At 34.3% G+C, this 17,561-nt stretch overlaps 1 protein-coding gene across 14 annotated transcripts in view; it reads right to left on the reverse strand.

Moving 5' to 3' along the window:
* Nucleotides 1-17,561, reverse strand: part of IMMP2L (inner mitochondrial membrane peptidase subunit 2) — a 419,891-nt gene that overhangs the window by 395,741 nt on the left and 6,589 nt on the right. For all 14 annotated transcript variants that reach the window (XR_008437037.1, XR_008437041.1, XR_008437032.1 and 11 more), the window contains exons 2-3: nucleotides 15,222-15,359; nucleotides 8,073-8,176 (exon numbers count right to left, since the gene is read on the reverse strand). Coding sequence is in view for 3 of the 14 variants with exons in the window: in XM_053977049.1 (XP_053833024.1) it covers nucleotides 8,073-8,176; nucleotides 15,222-15,356 (239 nt within the window). In the remaining 11 variants the exon portion in view is untranslated. The remainder of the gene's footprint in view (nucleotides 1-8,072; nucleotides 8,177-15,221; nucleotides 15,360-17,561) is intronic.

A 17,561-nucleotide genomic window follows, 5' to 3' on the forward strand; every position in this document is an offset into this window, starting at 1 on the left:
GATACCAAGTCAGCTGTGGCTATATTTAATCTATGATTTGTCCAAGAACACAATGTTTGATATATCCTGTAAAACAAAATATCACCTCAGTATTTCCCAAATTGTACACAAAATAAAAATAGGCTAACAGCCAAAAAAAAAAAAAAAAAAAAAAAAGTATTTAGGTATCTTTTTGCATACAATGAACCAATTTCATTTGGTTAATTGCTTACATCCAGAACTTATAAATAAGCAGGCTTCATCTCTTAAGAAAAATTACTGTATTCTAGGATTCAAGAACTGCTGAATCATACTGTAACATCCTACATATATTTCTCTGTTAGAGCTTTCATACTACTGCAGATAGCAAAACTTATCATTGGAATATGAAAGCCTTGATGCCAAGGAACTGGATCTCTTTGAAAGATAATGATTTCATACAGAAGAGAGTAAGCTGATTTCCAGAGTTATTCTAGAAAAAAAGCCTCTGTGTCATTACTCCATCTCCACTTAAGTATAGAACAATGTCTTCGTAATAGATAATAGAGCATCTTTAGGTCCAAAATGTGTACTGTTCACAATTCAAGTAAAGCAATATGAAGGTATACCCTTAAAATAGTGAGTTTATCTTAAACTGAATCTAGCATCTCATGAATTCAGCACTCAGCATTTCTTAAGTGCAGTGGAACCTAACATTAAATACTTTGATTTGTTATCTTCTCTAGGAATCAGTCAGAACATTGGCTTCACTTTCAAGAGAAGGAAATTATTTTCAACACAGTATCAGTTTAACAATCCTCTAAAGTGTCAAGGTATCTGATCAGCAGATTATACAGAGTATGTATTCAGAGCATATATTTAAAAATTATGGTCCATCTATGTTATCATAATCAAAAATACACTTGATCTAAAGTGTAAGAAAAACCATATGAATACCCATTAATTTTTTTATCCTATATCATCACAGATTTTTAGTCTGAATTTACATAAGGAGGTGTCTAATCTGAATACCCTGCAGAGAATGAGCACTGGAATTTCACATTAGTTGCTGAAACAATCATATTGCCTGCCACTTCCAGCAATGAGATTGTGTAGCTTATTTTACTGACTTGTAAAACCTTTCCTAGTTCCAAGTACCTAAAAACAATGCCAGTCATAAATAACCAGCAATTACTTCTCAGCAGTTGAGAATGTACAGAGGAAAAACAGGTATCAAATATTTTCCTATAAGAGTTGTCAAAGTTTCTTAAGGTTCAAAGAAAAAACATTCAGGAAACATATACCGATACCTTTCTGATATATACATGGCAGTGGATTCTGCTACAGCAGAGCATATTCCTAGCATCTAAATTATAGCTATTTCAAAAGGTAAAAACAACATTTTTCTAAACCAAGGCAGGTTTCAAGTTCCTTTTGCTCAACATGACCTTCACAGGACAGTCAGCCATCCTACCATAAGGCAGAGTTACAGGATCAGAGACAGCTTTCCAGCCAACCAAATCACTGCTGCAATTTCTGCAACATTCCAAGCAGCTGTCCACTTAAATCCAGGACCTCCAACATATTGTGACTACTCATCATCTAAAATAATATAAAAAACTATTCTATACTGCTCCATTTTTTTAAATTTCTATTGAAAAGGTAAAAATTACATCATTTGGTAAACTAGGTTTTTTCCTCTTCTTCATTTGCCTGATCACTAAAAGGTGAAGTAAAAATAATTAAATTGAATTAATAAATCAGCTAATTTTGAGATTGAAAATTACTGTTAACACTCCTCCAACAGCAGAACATGGGGCCTCCCTCTGTAACAATTAGCTGCTAACACCTGATCATCCTGCAATTTGAAGATCACAATATAACCATTTTTTCTCACATCTTTCTCACTTTCCAAAGAATCAGACATATATTTTGGTGTAACTACAAATTAACTTGTTTTTATTATTTATATCCTAATCTAGCTGAGTTGCAACACTACTACAACTCACAGTTATTCCAGTTAAACATGGATAAGTCAATATAATTATCAGTATATACAGTACCAATTCAGTAGCATCAAAATTAAAGCTGTTCTACACAGGATAATCTATAGATCTGTATTTTTAAGTATTTTGCTTCTGAGGTGGGCAAGACTGTAATCTCCCTCCACTTTCACTACAAAGGGTCTTAGAGAAATTTTATGCTACTTACCTCAGAAGTAAATTCAACTAAATACCACAGACTGTGCATCTGACTTTAATTATTTTTGTCAAGTCTCTCAATGCTGCATTTTAAATTACACACAAAGACTATATTATATCCACGAAAACCTAAAACAAACAAACAAACCAACCAAGCCCAAAACTTAAAACAACTGAGAAACCAATGAAGTGGATTTAGTAAACTTCCAATGTAGTATTCTAATAGATACTCTAATAAACATTCAGCAAGGAAGAATTTGTTTCTTAATTCAACAGCAAGGTACTTAATTCAATAGAAAGACCAATAAAATAAAAATCAACCAGAATATGAATTTTGCACAGCACCACTTACAATACTACTGTAGTCTTCCCAATTATTCAATCAATCAATCAATCAATCAACACCTCTTTCACAAACAGCAAAGGCCATCTGACTTCCCCATCATTACCTCTTTGAAAATAAATATTGTTATTTTTAAATCTCCAACTTTCAATTTAATCACTAAATCTGTAACCTGTAACACTCATTTATGTGACTTTTGGCCTAGAGTCTAGCCAGACTCTTTCCAGCAGTGATTCTTGCAATCAAGTCTTACCAACTTCCTAGTCATATCCATAGACTTTAAGTGTAACAACCATAACTTTAACAGCAACAGCTTCTTTCCTCCACAACTGCTCATTTTCCACAGTAATGCAATCACTGCCTATTAAACCCCTCCTGAGCACTTCATAATACAACCAAGGATAATATACAGTATCTAAAAAGTTTCCTTAGAAATAGGATTTTACTTTATAAATAGAAGATGCAAGGCTTTCTTCCACCAACTGTATTAACACACTTATAAATAGTACGATACCCACACTAAGAATAGATCATAACACAGATAATAGAAGTAGAACCACTTTCTTGATTTTTATCAAGAAAAGAAATGAGAGGTTTTGTTTGGTTTTTTTTCCCAGCTAAAAGGACAGAATAGGAAAAGATTTTCTGAGGTCACTGAGGCATAGAAACTAAAGTGATTATTTAGCTTCTGTGTCAGCACAACCTCCTTTGCAGTGTCCTACCTGCCAGAAGACAGATGACTTGGTACTGAGACCTAAGTACAAACAAAAATAGAATAGAAATTGGAAGACTTAAGGAGGCCAAGCAGAGGTATTCATAAAAGGTTGTCTAGTATTTTTGTCAGAAAGACACTTTCTTAAACGTAATGCAAGAACCATTAGATACCCATTCACATTATATCTATCAGAATTTAGTAGAAAATCTTTTCATAATTACAACTAATTCAAATTCAAGGCAGTTCCTTCAGTAAGTACCTTCTTACTGATATTTATTTTACTAAGCTAGTCTCAATAATGAAATTCCAATTAGTGATCTTCTATGGATAGCTAATATTCAGTTTGCACAATTTGAGAACTCTTGTTTTCATCAACTAAACAAGACTACATTCCTTCGAAAATTGCATTATTCAGGTTTGTGTGTATAGGCTGAAACTTGTTGAACCATCACAAAAAATCATCACCACAACTATCTTTTCCAGTTCTCATTTCTGAACAGATGCCAGTGAGGGACACAGCAGCAGAAACAACCTCAAATGCAGTACTTTGATTCTTCCTCCAGAATGATAATCTGCACTAGATTTTTCAAAGATCAAGCTCATATAAATGCTTAGCAGTTTACCCAAAATAAAGGAGTTTACTGAAAGGTCTGAGTATATTCTTACTGTCAGAGGAAGAAGTGACAGAAGCCACTTAATATCCTTAATATCCTAAGGATAAGAAGGATAGGAGACAAGAAGTATGATTTGGGTTTTTTTTTTTAATGTGAAAGAATTTTCTATGTAGAAAGTTGGGTTTGTATTTAAAGCAATTATGCTCCTATATGAGAACTGAAAAGAAGCTGACAAAATATACAACACTTATTTCCTTATTTTTAGTTGATCTTTAAAAACATGTTTTTAAACATACTGCCCATTTAGCTTTTATAGTTCACACTTTTAAAAGCAGTTTACCATTCAGGATGTACAGAACAAACAGCATGGTTCCCTTCTTTTTTTCCTCAGATTAATTTAGCAAAGCTATTTTTATTTTACACATAAGAACACATTCTAAATTAGCAATGGAGGGACACCTGGCAACCTGTCCAGCAAGTAAGTTCCTGCTCTCAGTCAAACATTGGAGAAGGTGTTCTCTCTATTACAGACATAGCACAACCTTTAAATTAACCTCTAATTTTTGAACTCAAGGTTAAAATTAGTGTCTGTGAATATTTGCAACCTTAACTTTTCATCATTTGAAAATCTAAGCACTGACTTTTTTTCTAAATTAAGACAGGAATTTTGGAATAAAAAGACGATATGATTGTACAATCAGGACAGGAGGATTTCCATAAAGGCAACCAAAATGAATTCTAGACCTAAAAATCACTCTTTGGCAACATCTTTTTATAACAATGCCTGCATTTGTACACAGTAAAAAACAAATTACATACAGGTTACGTTGGCAAAAATATCCCTTAATCTGCAGTAGAAGAGCACTATCTCTATAAGTGCTGGGAAGTGCAGCTGCAGAATGTATTCCCAGGAACTGCATGAGCTGTACAACCCCCACTGTGACACATACAGCTCCAGCTACGATGCTGCTGGCACTCAAACTTTACAGAGTGAAACCAGCTGAGAGAACACTACGTATCTTATAACTCATTCCGCAATATCTGATAAAGTTCTACACAACTGTTGAGATCTACCTCAGCTAAGCTCTTACAAAAGAGATGCCTGTTTCAACACAAAAGTTAGTGAAAAATCCAGGTCTGCCTGGCAAAAACAAGCATTCATCTTTGAAAGATTATGTAATCTGCTACATGGCTATTTTTCCTCTTTGAAGACAAACAAATGCATTTTCCAAACTAAAAATACAACATATTTTTTTATTTTTTAAATCCATTTAAGAGATAGAAAGGTAGTACTCTGGAACACAGAATAACTGAAATTACTTCATTTATTTAAAAATTATTCCTGTTTTGATTTTCAGTGTATTAAGTCCCAGTAATATAGCAGTACCTAAATTAGGCATTGAGTGAGCAATCAAGTTAAGAACCAGAACATTTTGTTTAGTTATGAATCAACTTAAAATTGTGAGTTCAAAAGTTACAGCATGTAATATTGAGCTCTCCTAATTCTGGTAACAATAAAAATTAGTTCAAGCTAAAGGGAAAATATAATCTAAAGGCTGAGGTAAGATATAACTATCTGTAAAACACTAAATGGCACTAAACTGCAATTAAAGAAATAATTTTTTACTACCAACTTATCTCCATTGGTTTTACCTGATTCTAATTTAATATTTTTAAAGACTAACGCCATTTAAAATATTTTGTCTAAAACAAGGTAAATGCACATTTGTTCATACAGTGGCTAATTTGACAGCTATGATTGAGATGAGTGATTCACCTACATCAGATACAGAGACTGAGATGACAGAGAGACATGCAGTCTTCATTCAGTACCTTTACCAAGTCCTTGAGTACTTGGGTGTTCATTTGTAATCAAAGTGATAAAATAAATACATATATGTATATATATATATATATATATATATATATATATATATGTTTATCAAGAACTAGATTGGAAAATAGAGGAAAAACTTTTGGATCTGCAAGCAGTATCAGAATCATGACCACAGGCTCACTGGTTCTCTTCTGAGCATCCCGGTTCACCAAGACTTACTCACCTCTTTGCTTTCTTCATACCATCAGAGATACCATCCAGAAGGATGGCTGCTGTTTCTACCACAATTCCTAAAGGGATTGTTGAGATCCCAACTAGCAAAGTCCATTGTAAGTAGAAGGTCAATAGCCAAAGACATGAGCTTGAATGGCCCTGGTCATGCTGCCGTGAAGGAGTATGTTGCTTCAGCTCTTGTTCTGCAAAAGACCACCCTTCCTCAACTTCTAAACTATCTTCAGCTACAACTTGGCAAAGAGGAGACAGTGGACAAATGTAAAGCAGCCAACAAGGATACAAAACAAAGGTTTACATATCCATTTGCCTATCTCAGTCACACCAATACTTTTTCAACTGCATTTCTGAGAGGATCAGTAAAGGAGCATCTGATGGGACATTGGCCTTCCTCGTTCATGCCTTACCTAAACCAGGTTCTGAGGACCAGCAAGTGAAATTCATGCATATATGTGAGTTATAGAAATAATAAGTAAACAATCAAAATGAAAAAGATAAAAGTATTAACCAATTTACACAATAGAAACATTGTATAGCAAAATTAAGCCTCAAAAACTGACTAGCACAAAATCACATCCAGATACTATACCCTGCAAGACTTTATCACACAATTAAAAACTTAACAATACAATAAGGAAGCAGGTCAAAACTGCTTCTAAAAAACCTGTATCATGAGGTACTTAAAATTTGTTACTGAAAATGTAAACATTGAATGATATTTTATACTAAAACTATCCAAGAAATAATTTTTCATTTGTTCAACTTCCTTTGTATTGATCTTAAAGTACTTTTGGAATACTCTTATCTGATTATCTAGTGGACTTCCCAAAGACTGAGAAAAGCTTCTGTACAATGTGTGAATACAACTTTTTCTATGTGGATCTACATAAACTCCAAGATTAGGGAAAAGCTTCCAAACATACAAAAACCTCCACAGCATTTAAAATACTAGTTTTCATACTCAAACATACAGCAAAGTGAAAATAACCAATGCAGATGGCTCAGAGAGAATCACAAACGTTCACGGAGTATAACAAGAATGAAACTGCTAATTTTGTTTTCTGATCAGAGAACCTTCTCATTTTCTGTTCAGTCTATTAATTACTAATCAGTTATACTGACTCTTTTAAACAATCACCAGAGCATGACTTGGGCAGAGGGATGCACACAGAGGCAGAATCACATTTTACAGCAATCATTAAGTGACCTGAAATTGACGTCCTTTTGCAGTAGTATCTGTAGCAAATATGAATAAATTCATATTTGTAGCTAGACTATTTACAGAAAATTTTACATGACAGAAAATGAGACAGATCACAGTGCTAATTTTAAGTGTCTAGCAAAAGAAGAGAATTGTCTTACAAATTACCACTACAGTGAAGAAGTAGGCAAAAAATGGGACAATTAGAAGAGATATATGACAAAAAGGCAGGCAGATAATATGGCTTCCAAAGACATTTTTGTTACAATTTACATATTGTGCATTTCACTTACAAAACTAAAACCTTAAGCTTAAACTCTCCAAGCATATAATATGAGTATGTATTATATCCCTGAGTCAGTTATGAGCACTTTGACATTGTATTTCTATATTATATTAAGGCTGAAATGGAGTTTCTGTCCTCTGTTAGTCTGGAGTATTTTCTACAGCGAAACACTGCCACCTTTTGGCTTGATACATAGACCTTCCAATTTTAAATATAGAACTCTTATATTTTGCTCCATTTGTCCTTTATGGAGGTGGTTGAATCCTTGAGATCTTATCTAAAATTTTATTCAGTAGACATACTTCACCAGAAAGAAAAGCATACAGTACTAGTCAATAAGGAAATTTTTTCTCAGAAGTACATAGCCAAGCAACTTAAAATAATACTACTTTAAACCACATAATGTTTTATCTATTTTCTATCTCACAACTCTTTGTTCTTGGCAGTTTTGGTACACATATACACTGCATCACGTGATATGTTGCATTTCATTCCTTTCAAGTAAAAGCTTGATAATGCATTCTTTGAACACCTGAGTTTTTAAAGCAGATGATAGAAATAACAATAATGCATTATTTAAAATGTTAGGTTCCTTGCTCATGTATATACCTACATTATTGTAGATGAAACACCGATAGTTCAACATCTACATAAGCATGTATTGAAATGTATGCAAAATTACTTACACCAGTGACACAATGTCCCCACGTTGTACATCGTAATTCCTAATACTCCAGTGGTTCAAGAGTACTACATCAGATGCTTGTCTTCCCCCAGGATTCAAAGAAGGCTGAGAGAATGGGATAAAAATAGATCTACATTTAGATCTACATTTCCTTTATCAATCTTCCACCTAATTATCTTTCCAACAACAGGTGAAACCTATTAAAATTGGTAAAAAACATGTCCACTTACTGTAAGAGGCCAAGAATCTTTGTATTACAGGAAACACATTTGAAATACACGTCTTTATTAAATGATACGTTAAATTGACAAACTCTAGTTCACATCTTTCAATGCACTACTGCATGCAAATCAGATTACATAGGATACATAGTTATGGCAAACCTGATGAAAGAAGGGATTGCTGTTACTGCTTACCATTTAATATTAAAATCAAAGGAGAACCAAGTACACTAATTCCCAGGAAAAAAAAACAAACAAGCTTTTTGCAGACATCTTACTATTTATAAAAGCATAATGCACTAAAAATGAAATATGTACTTGTAGCAATACTAATTTCAGCATCCTTTGCAAAGGAGAAAAACAAACTCTACCTACAGCACATACTGACACTGGCAATAAATGTGGGCCTTCCACAATATGACACAAAAGGGTATTAATCAAAATAATCAACTAATTAATGCATCGTTAGGAGATACATCAAATCCCCCAAAATTATTTTGTGTGATATGATACAAAACCAGGGTACCTGATCAATGCTGCCTCTGAGTTAACTCTTGGGAAAGGGCAGAGGAAGGAAGAAGCCTACCACAGTACTGTCTTTATTTATGTTTGCAAGGCTTACTTTAAAACAGAGACACAGAGATTCCTTTTACTAGACAGAAATAATTTAAAAGTATTCCAGACTGAAGTTTTCTAATAGTTTATTTCTCAGAAAGCTGTCTTCAAAGAAAATTACAGTATCTTCCAAGTTGGCCAATAGAATCGCTAATGTATATTCTAGAGTTAGGTGAAAATGCAATAGAGCACAGAGTGTTGAAATTAGGCTACCCCTCCTTTGTATGGAAACTGCAATATTAGCTAAAGATTTTGTTGTTGCTGCTGCTGTTGTAGAAAAAGCACTTAGACTATAACTTGAACCACCACATAAACCACTGGACTTTCACTGCTGATATTCCCCTCTCCAAACTGATGGTATCTTTGAAAAGTAAACCAACAGGGGGACTGAAATTAACTCTTCTCAACCCTAGCAATTACAGTGTCAAATTTCATTCTATTGTTATTCAGTAAACTTTGCTTTCAAATAAAATGGCTATTTAATATTTATTTTTAACTTCAGAAACAATTTAGAAGCACTGATTTCTATTTATTACAGTATCTTCATTCATCATTGCTAAACAGATTGGTTGAAAAAGACATACTTCAAGTGGGATTTGTGAAAAATTAGTTTTTCAAGGTGCAAGAGGAAGTCATGTGGTAGGGTCCTCAGTAGGTGTAATTCACATGAACAGTAAGCAATATGCTAGATCAAAAGAATAAACATGGTAGGGAGAAGGGGAGGGATATGACATCATATGTTTAGTTAAAAAGCAAATGAGGCTAGTTACATTTTGGGCTGCAGGCAAATTTCCAGTAGGTAAATCAGGGGATCAAAGCAGATCACTTTCACGTCCATAGAGATATGGTCTGAGTCTAAGCTATAAATATATTAATACTCATTGCTGTTTTATTTACTAGACACAATGCACTGCAAGAACCAGGTAAATGAAAGCCAGGAGCTAATTAGAAGTTATTTTATTAGAAGTTCTTAATCAAGATTTCCAGAATTATTTATCACCTTTACAGCATTTTCCACCAAAGGATCAAATATTTACAAACAAGTGACTTACATAAAAACTCACAAATAATACAGTCATATTCACTTTGCCAAATGCAGGTACATAGGGGCCAGAAGTTTCCAACACCACTAAGTATAAGGCCAATCTTACAAAGCAGGAATCATATATATGACACATTCTCACAAAGCAAACTCCTCAGTACTCAAAGGCATCTGCCTTAAAAGGCCAAAAGAGGAAGATGAAACAAATAGAAACCGTAAAACCATTGTTCCAAAAGATATTGTATCTCACTTAGAAATACTTAGATACTTAGAAAATATCTAAATAAGTGTTCACTCACTTCTTGTATCAAATAAACTTACATCAACTACATCTTACAGAGAAATACACAAGGTAGTTACAGTATTGCCCTAGTTGCACTATCTCAGTTGACTCCTATTTTCTTCTGCATTTAAACAAAGGAAATACCTTAGAATTTAAATACATTTAGATATTGCATAAGTTTGTTTTGGTTTTTTTTTTTTTAACTTAAAGAACTCTAAATGCATTTTTAACAATACCTGACCTCATTTTGACATACAGAGTGGATATTCAACTCATTATACATTAGAATTGTGTTCGAGATAAATACAATGGTGTATGCTTTTTTCTTCTCTCACAAAAAAACTGACAAACGTGCAGACAATAATACTATTTTGTCAGAAGAAACTGAAGGAAAACTAGGAGATAACTATTCATTTACATCAACAATCACTATTGGCTATTAAAAAAATAAAAGGCTAAATAATCCCTCAGCAAGCCTTTCTCTATTGTAAATAACACTAATTGAGATTCTACAACAAACAAGTATAGAAACAATACAACTTATTCCTCATGATATTTTAACTAGTAGTAAGGTTTCAAGTCTAGCAAAATCAAAATACAACTTCTGCAAAAGGAGTCAACAAACAGGGTCACAAGGGCTTTTCATAAGAAACAAAATGACACAGAGGTTTCTTCCTTCTAGTCTGAAGCATTACAACTTCTTTGCTCAAGTTTTTGGTATAGAAGCCTGCTAAAAATAAGGCACACAGGTCTTAATTTAAACTGTGGTGCAGAAGCCACAAAACACTACTCTTTGCAATTACTAACTAATCTAATGCTAAAAGCATGCAAATTGAGATCCCCAGCCATATGATGAAGCCTCATAGGACATGAGGTTCCATAAGGAGGAGGGTAAAAACATGCCCTTTTGCTATAAATAATGATGAACTTGATAGTTGTTATGCTGCTAGTGAAGGTCACAACTTATTTGTTTGGGGAACACAAAGAATATTCACATGAGCTTACAGGTTTTGGTACAGTAATCCTAATAATAAAATTAGGAGAAACTGCCACAGAATAATTACAACTGCTATTATGCATAATGGAACAGAACATTCAATAATGTTTGCTGCAGAAACATGAGTGCTTCATCAGGCCACTTCCTATAATCCTTGGTATTGAACTATTTGCAATAGAACTTGCATATAAAGCTGCATATACACTGTCATTTTCTACCCTATTTGAAAACAGTCCATTTGATTCAATGAATTTACAAATTTATATATTCATGAGGGGCTCCTTTTCCACATCTTTATATATGAAGAGTCCGTAATACCAAGCAAGTAATGAAACTCAATAAAAAAATAACATAAAGATGTCCACATAACAACAAACATTTTTAAGTATACAGCCACACTACAAGAAGTCACACAAAAAAATCTGCAACAGTCAATTAAGAAATCTTACTACTAGTTATTTTTGTCACTTACGTTTAATATTGTAAACAGATTACAACTCACTAGAAACACACTATTAGTAGAATGCTAGATGAACACATCAATCTAAAATCCTAAGCAACAAAACTACCTCATGTGATGATTAAAAAACCCAGTAAATTTGGAAATAAAAGAGAAAGTAATGAAGCTATTCAAACTGTTAAAATTATAAACTGCAATAGTTCACAGTTATTCCCTATAGGTTAGAGTTAATACACATAGACACTGAAGTCAGCACAATCGAAATTACGACAGGTGGCTGAAAGCACTGAAAAATACAAAATCAGCTGGAGACAATACAATGCATGAAGTCTGTCTTAATTGGTTAGGTCAGAAATTTTTATTTTCATTAGAAGCTTTATTCCTATGCACACCAGGGTGTCAAAAAGTATTCCCATCATCAGTAACTATGAAGCAGCAGTAAGGCTGGCCCAGAACAAAAGGAGAAAGTGTAGGGGGAGAGAAAGCGCACAGCAGAGAACAGGAGTAGGAGAGCAAGCATGACACAGAGAAATTTATTTTTGCTTCTTGTCAAAAACTTTTAATTTCAGGCTCAGCAGGAGCCAGAACTATGAGTACACAAAGACAGACAGACATTTTAGATGTCTATTACAAACAGATTCTTGGGAATCTTACCAGGATATCAAATTGAGACAATAAGGTATCCCTGGAAGCATGTGATTGAAGGATACAATTTGACTGAACTTCAGCCTTCTTCGTACCTATGGCTTTCAGATATATTTGACATAGATCACTCTTCCAAAGAACACAGACAGAATTGCAACATGACCAGTACTCCCTCAAGCTACTCTTAAAGAGAGGTATATATTCCTTATAATTGTGTCCCTGTCAGACTTGCTTAGATGTCTAATAAATCTTGGCAAGGAAATTCGTATCTTATTAAAAGCACTAGGACTTTTTTTTTCAATCTGAAAAATGGCCATATGCATAGAAGTTTAAAACAAACTACTATTTCAGTTCTGTTTCAGAATAAAACCAGAGAGTTTTACAGATACTGAGATGTCAGTAAAATTCTAAATGTCAGCTTTCAAGCTATCTATTTTTCAATCAACAGAGGGAATGTTTAGTTAACAGATACAGCAAGGGAAAAGCTTCAGTTTTAATAATCCAGTGAATATATATTGCTTTCCTTTTGTCAGGTTGAAAAAATCTAAGCAAATGACTGTATTGTGTAGCATCCCATGAACTCCCTGCTCTCAGTCAATTCCCAAGACCTCTGTTTTGGCAACGGCAGTGACTAACCACCATGGAGCAGTCCTCCTGGGAGGAAAAGACAGACTCACCCATGGACTTCCCCTGGTTTCTCCTTTCCCTGTTCCCTCATTGGCTGGATGCCCCTGGTGGCTGTGCCCTGCCCAGCTCTTAGCTCTGTCCCCCAACCCTTCCCCTTCTTAAGCTGTCTGCACCACATGGTGGTCCCCTCTTTCTCACTGGGTTCCCTTCAGTTTCATCTGACCTCGCTGGAATAAAACCTTGCAAAAAGAGCCTTTCTTGCTTCTGTTCCTGAGCCAGCTGCTGTGAGTGTGGTGTGGGGATCTGACTGCCTGAATGTTTACCAAACCTCCTTTTCTACAGGAGAGGTTTGTTGGCAACAGATATTAGGCAGCAGCTCCCACCATCCATCTCCTGCATTTTTAGTCTTGTTTTTCAAATCTTCCATGGATAAACCACAGTCAACTGTGCTCTTCAAGTGAATAGCAAAGCAACACTCCAAAACAATATCAGAGCACTCTCAAACACTTGGGACTGACTTGAAAGAAAACATAAAACTGAGGTACTAACCAGAGGGGCACAACAGACTTGTGGAGAGGGAAATCTAAGAAATTTCTTTCCAGCTACTGAAGCAAAACTATTAAGCACTAATAGATGTCAAAACACTACATCAGAGGCAGAAAAAGATCAAACAATAAATGGTAATGTGGCATGCTAAAAAAACCCAACACCTCAAAATTTAAATGCTCATGTCACACTCACTAGTAGCAAAAAAAACCCCAAAAACCAGAAATAAAAAAGGCAGAAAGCCAGAAACAGACAATCCAACATGAATCTGCATCTTAAAACATTCCATGTGGCTCTAGATTTGCAATAGAGGCAAAAAACGAGAAGATGGAAAACAGAGTTTTACTCATCTGGTTAATTTTGTACTTCTCTAGATATTGTGCTATATATTTTAATTTCTCCTGCCTGAATATAGTAAAAAGATAACAAAACAGGTTTTTTTCACAGTTTTCCCTTCCTCTCCTTTTTTAGTGCAAATTTCTGGCTCTGCAATTGCAAGCCCTGAGACTGTTGTCTCACTGGTCATCAATGATATTCAGAAAAGCACCTATGAAAAGGGTAATAATAACTTATGTTACACGTAGCTTTTGGCCTTGGATTGTAGAATTACTGGAGTAAGATTATTTTATTTTCATCCCCGTTCTTGATGTGAGAGCTGCCTGCTGACAGGCAGAATTCTACAATTCTTGACAGAGTTTAAACATCAGATTACAGACTGCCACAAAAGACACAATGCCAACTTGCCATTCCCTCCTCCCCACCACATGCTTTTTAGAACATTAAATATGAATCAGCCAAGTGCAGGATCGAGCCTAAGTTTTCTAGCCCATGTGTAAATTCTGCATAATTCAAACTCCAGCAGCTGGTCTTGATTGCTGTGAAACCACTCTTCAAGGTTCTGAGCTTATTAAGAAAATCAGAAAAGAGAGCTTGACATCCAAGAATCAAATCCTTACTCTTTATTAATTGGAATGTTGCAGCACTGGAACAAAATGCATCATAGTTATCAGTGGTGATGCATACCAACGTGCATATGATTTAAAATGCAAAGTAATAACATGGAAATTTTCTATCTACATTAAAATATAGCTTTTTCAAGACCAAATAAAAGGTGAAAAAAAATTTGTGTTCATGAGTATTTATTTATCATCTAAATGTTACACATTCTATTTATATTTACTTGCTTATGCTGTATAAACATTCAATATAACCAAAGTAAAACCAGTGAACTGATACCTATTTCCTGATAAACATAGGCAATAACAGTAGGTTCATGCCACTTTCAGTATCCTTCCCTGCAATTGTGCCATATGTGTTCAATAGTAAGAACAAGTATAGCAAGAAACAGTTTTACCATACAGTTACTACAATGTAGCTACTAAAAATGAATAAAGACTCTTTGTGAGTCCTCAATTCAATCCCAAGAGACAAAATATATTGCTCCACACATTTCTAAATGTCTAGGACTATAGCAAAACAATCTATCAGTATTTCTCCATATATTTTGCTTTTACTGACACAGAATTTTGGGAAGTTTTCTTCTCAAAATCTTTTTTTTTGCATCACAAAATATTTAACAAAATTGAAACTAAACTATTCCATGCTAGAACATCATTTAATAACAATTGAGAAAATGATTCTTTTTCCCCTTGCTATTATCAGTGGAGAGACACCTTTTAATTTCCTGACAGACAGAAGATATTTCCAGCAATACCTGCATTGATGCTCCTTCCACCCTTGCAACACAGGCAACTCTATCCAGAAAAGTCACAGTTACAGGAACGGCAACAAAGAAACCTTTAAAAAAGGCTTTAATGTATCTCCTTCCCAAACCCTGAGCCTGCGCCATAATCTGAAAAACATAAAGGAAAGAAAAAAGTCATTACAGAAAAAATTTGGCCTAACATCAACATGTAGCAATTCAACACAGAATAATTAAGAATAAATTTATTATCTGTTAGAGGTTCACAATACCCAGAGTGAAAAAAAAAAAAAAAAAAAAGTGTGCACACAAGAATGGAAAAAACCCCAAAACAATAAACCAGAAATCTTAATCAGATTTTAAATGTCTATTCTACAGAACAGAGCTTGATACTTCACATTTACCCTTTAGCTAATTTGAACATTTCTTGTGATCCTGTGCTAGCAGAAGTACTTGATAAAAATTATTCAAGGTGGCAGGTAAGCAAGAAGCAAAGTGATGCAACCAGACAAAATTTAACAATGCATTTTGGAAAAAAAGAAGCATTGCAAATAATTTTCTCTGCATACACTGGTATTTATTCATTTTTCACCCCCAAAGGTGGAGTGTGCTAAGCAAAGGAAAGCTATTTGCAACGCATCACCTTTTCTTTATTAAATATTTTCACAAATGAAAATACACAAATGCACACTGGTGGTAACCGCAAACATGAAATCAATTCAAATTGTCACATATATCATAGGGACGCACCACAACATGATGACTCCTTGTTCACCACTCCATTGCAAAGTTAAAAGCATGTTGGCAGACTAGGCAGTTACGTATTGACACATGGGATGATTCCACTCCAACTCCATGTATTATACTATCTCTCATCTCTTTATTTAGCCCTGAACCACTGAACATGCTTGGAAAATACCTACAAAGTGTACTGAAACACCAGCTGTTTGCTTGTATTAGTCACACCTCTGAAAAGCAAGCTGAATATCCAGGTACTGCTGCATAGACCCAAGCCTAATTTACATTACTGCAGTTTTAGTATAAGAAATGCTGTCTTTCACCTATTGGCAACTCCCTTTTAAACTGCTGCTTCCACCTAATAAATCCCTGGTAGATCAGCTTGTGTTTTTATCCAAGAATACAGAGTTATTTTTCAATTAAAATAATGAAAAGCGTAAATATATGCAGTTTCATTCAATCCTCTTACAAAGTACTTAAAATTGCACAATATAATCCTTTTTTCTTTGTTGCATTTTCAGAAACATGTAAGTGATTAACTATTTGTATGCAGAATATAAATTGATATCACTCTGATTAAATAGTACTGAAGGTAATATTTCTGTCACAGAAAGGGCTTCTTAATTCCAAAAAACCATAAAACTTAGAGGAGAAAACTCAGTTCTACAAAGTAAGCCATCTGCATATTTGTCACTAGAATTCTTTATAGATATTAACAGCTTTGCAATGACAAGATCTGTCTTCTGAGACTATTACATCTGACATTCACCTTCAAAAGTTTTTAATTATTTTTTTTAAGTGGAAACATTTCATCATCTCTAACTTGCTCATAAGTTTAAATTTTCACACTGCTTATAATTCAGTTATTTTCTTTCTGAACATTTAATGAAAATATTTTCAATTTGCATCAACCACTTTTACAAATAATTTGAAATATGTTGTGAAACAGAACAAAAACCTCAGCATTTCAAGACAAAAGCTATAAGGATTTACTCTCAGCTTATCATTTAAGAACTGGTTATTAGATTCAATACACCAAAAGAGACTATTGCCTCAATCAGCAGAACTTTACCTTTGGAAAATATGCCACAAAAAATCAGGGTTTTGTCCACCTTCTGACTATATTATTGCCTACAGCTTAATACCCTTCTTTCAGCCTATTTACTTGAACTTTGTGTCTTGAATTTTGTGGCTGGAACTCTACTTCTCTGCCATGAGGTCTGGCATCTCAGACCTCCTCCACTCAATAGCAATGTCAGCCACAAAACCCCATCTCAAGACCTTACCCACAAATATATTCACCATGTTCTCTACAGTAACTTGAGCAGGAAAACATTGTCTGACACATGCATCACAATATGGCTCATTTAAGAATGGTTTTTAAAAATTCAGAAATCAAACAACTTTACTTCTCTTAAAATTCCTCACAGTCAAACATCTTTTTCATTAATAATGAAATATGAATATTCATCCCATTGTTTTTACTAAATCCATGGACAGATCTTGTTACAAACTTCTTGCAGAAGTCCCATGCTAGTATCTACAGAAAAATCCAGCATCTGAAGAGAAGACAATCTACAGGAGACCAACTATATGCTTCCTAGAACTACAAGC

This window comes from Vidua macroura, chromosome 5 (genome assembly GCF_024509145.1).
Source record: "Vidua macroura isolate BioBank_ID:100142 chromosome 5, ASM2450914v1, whole genome shotgun sequence".
NCBI classification, from domain to species: Eukaryota; Metazoa; Chordata; class Aves; order Passeriformes; family Viduidae; genus Vidua; species Vidua macroura.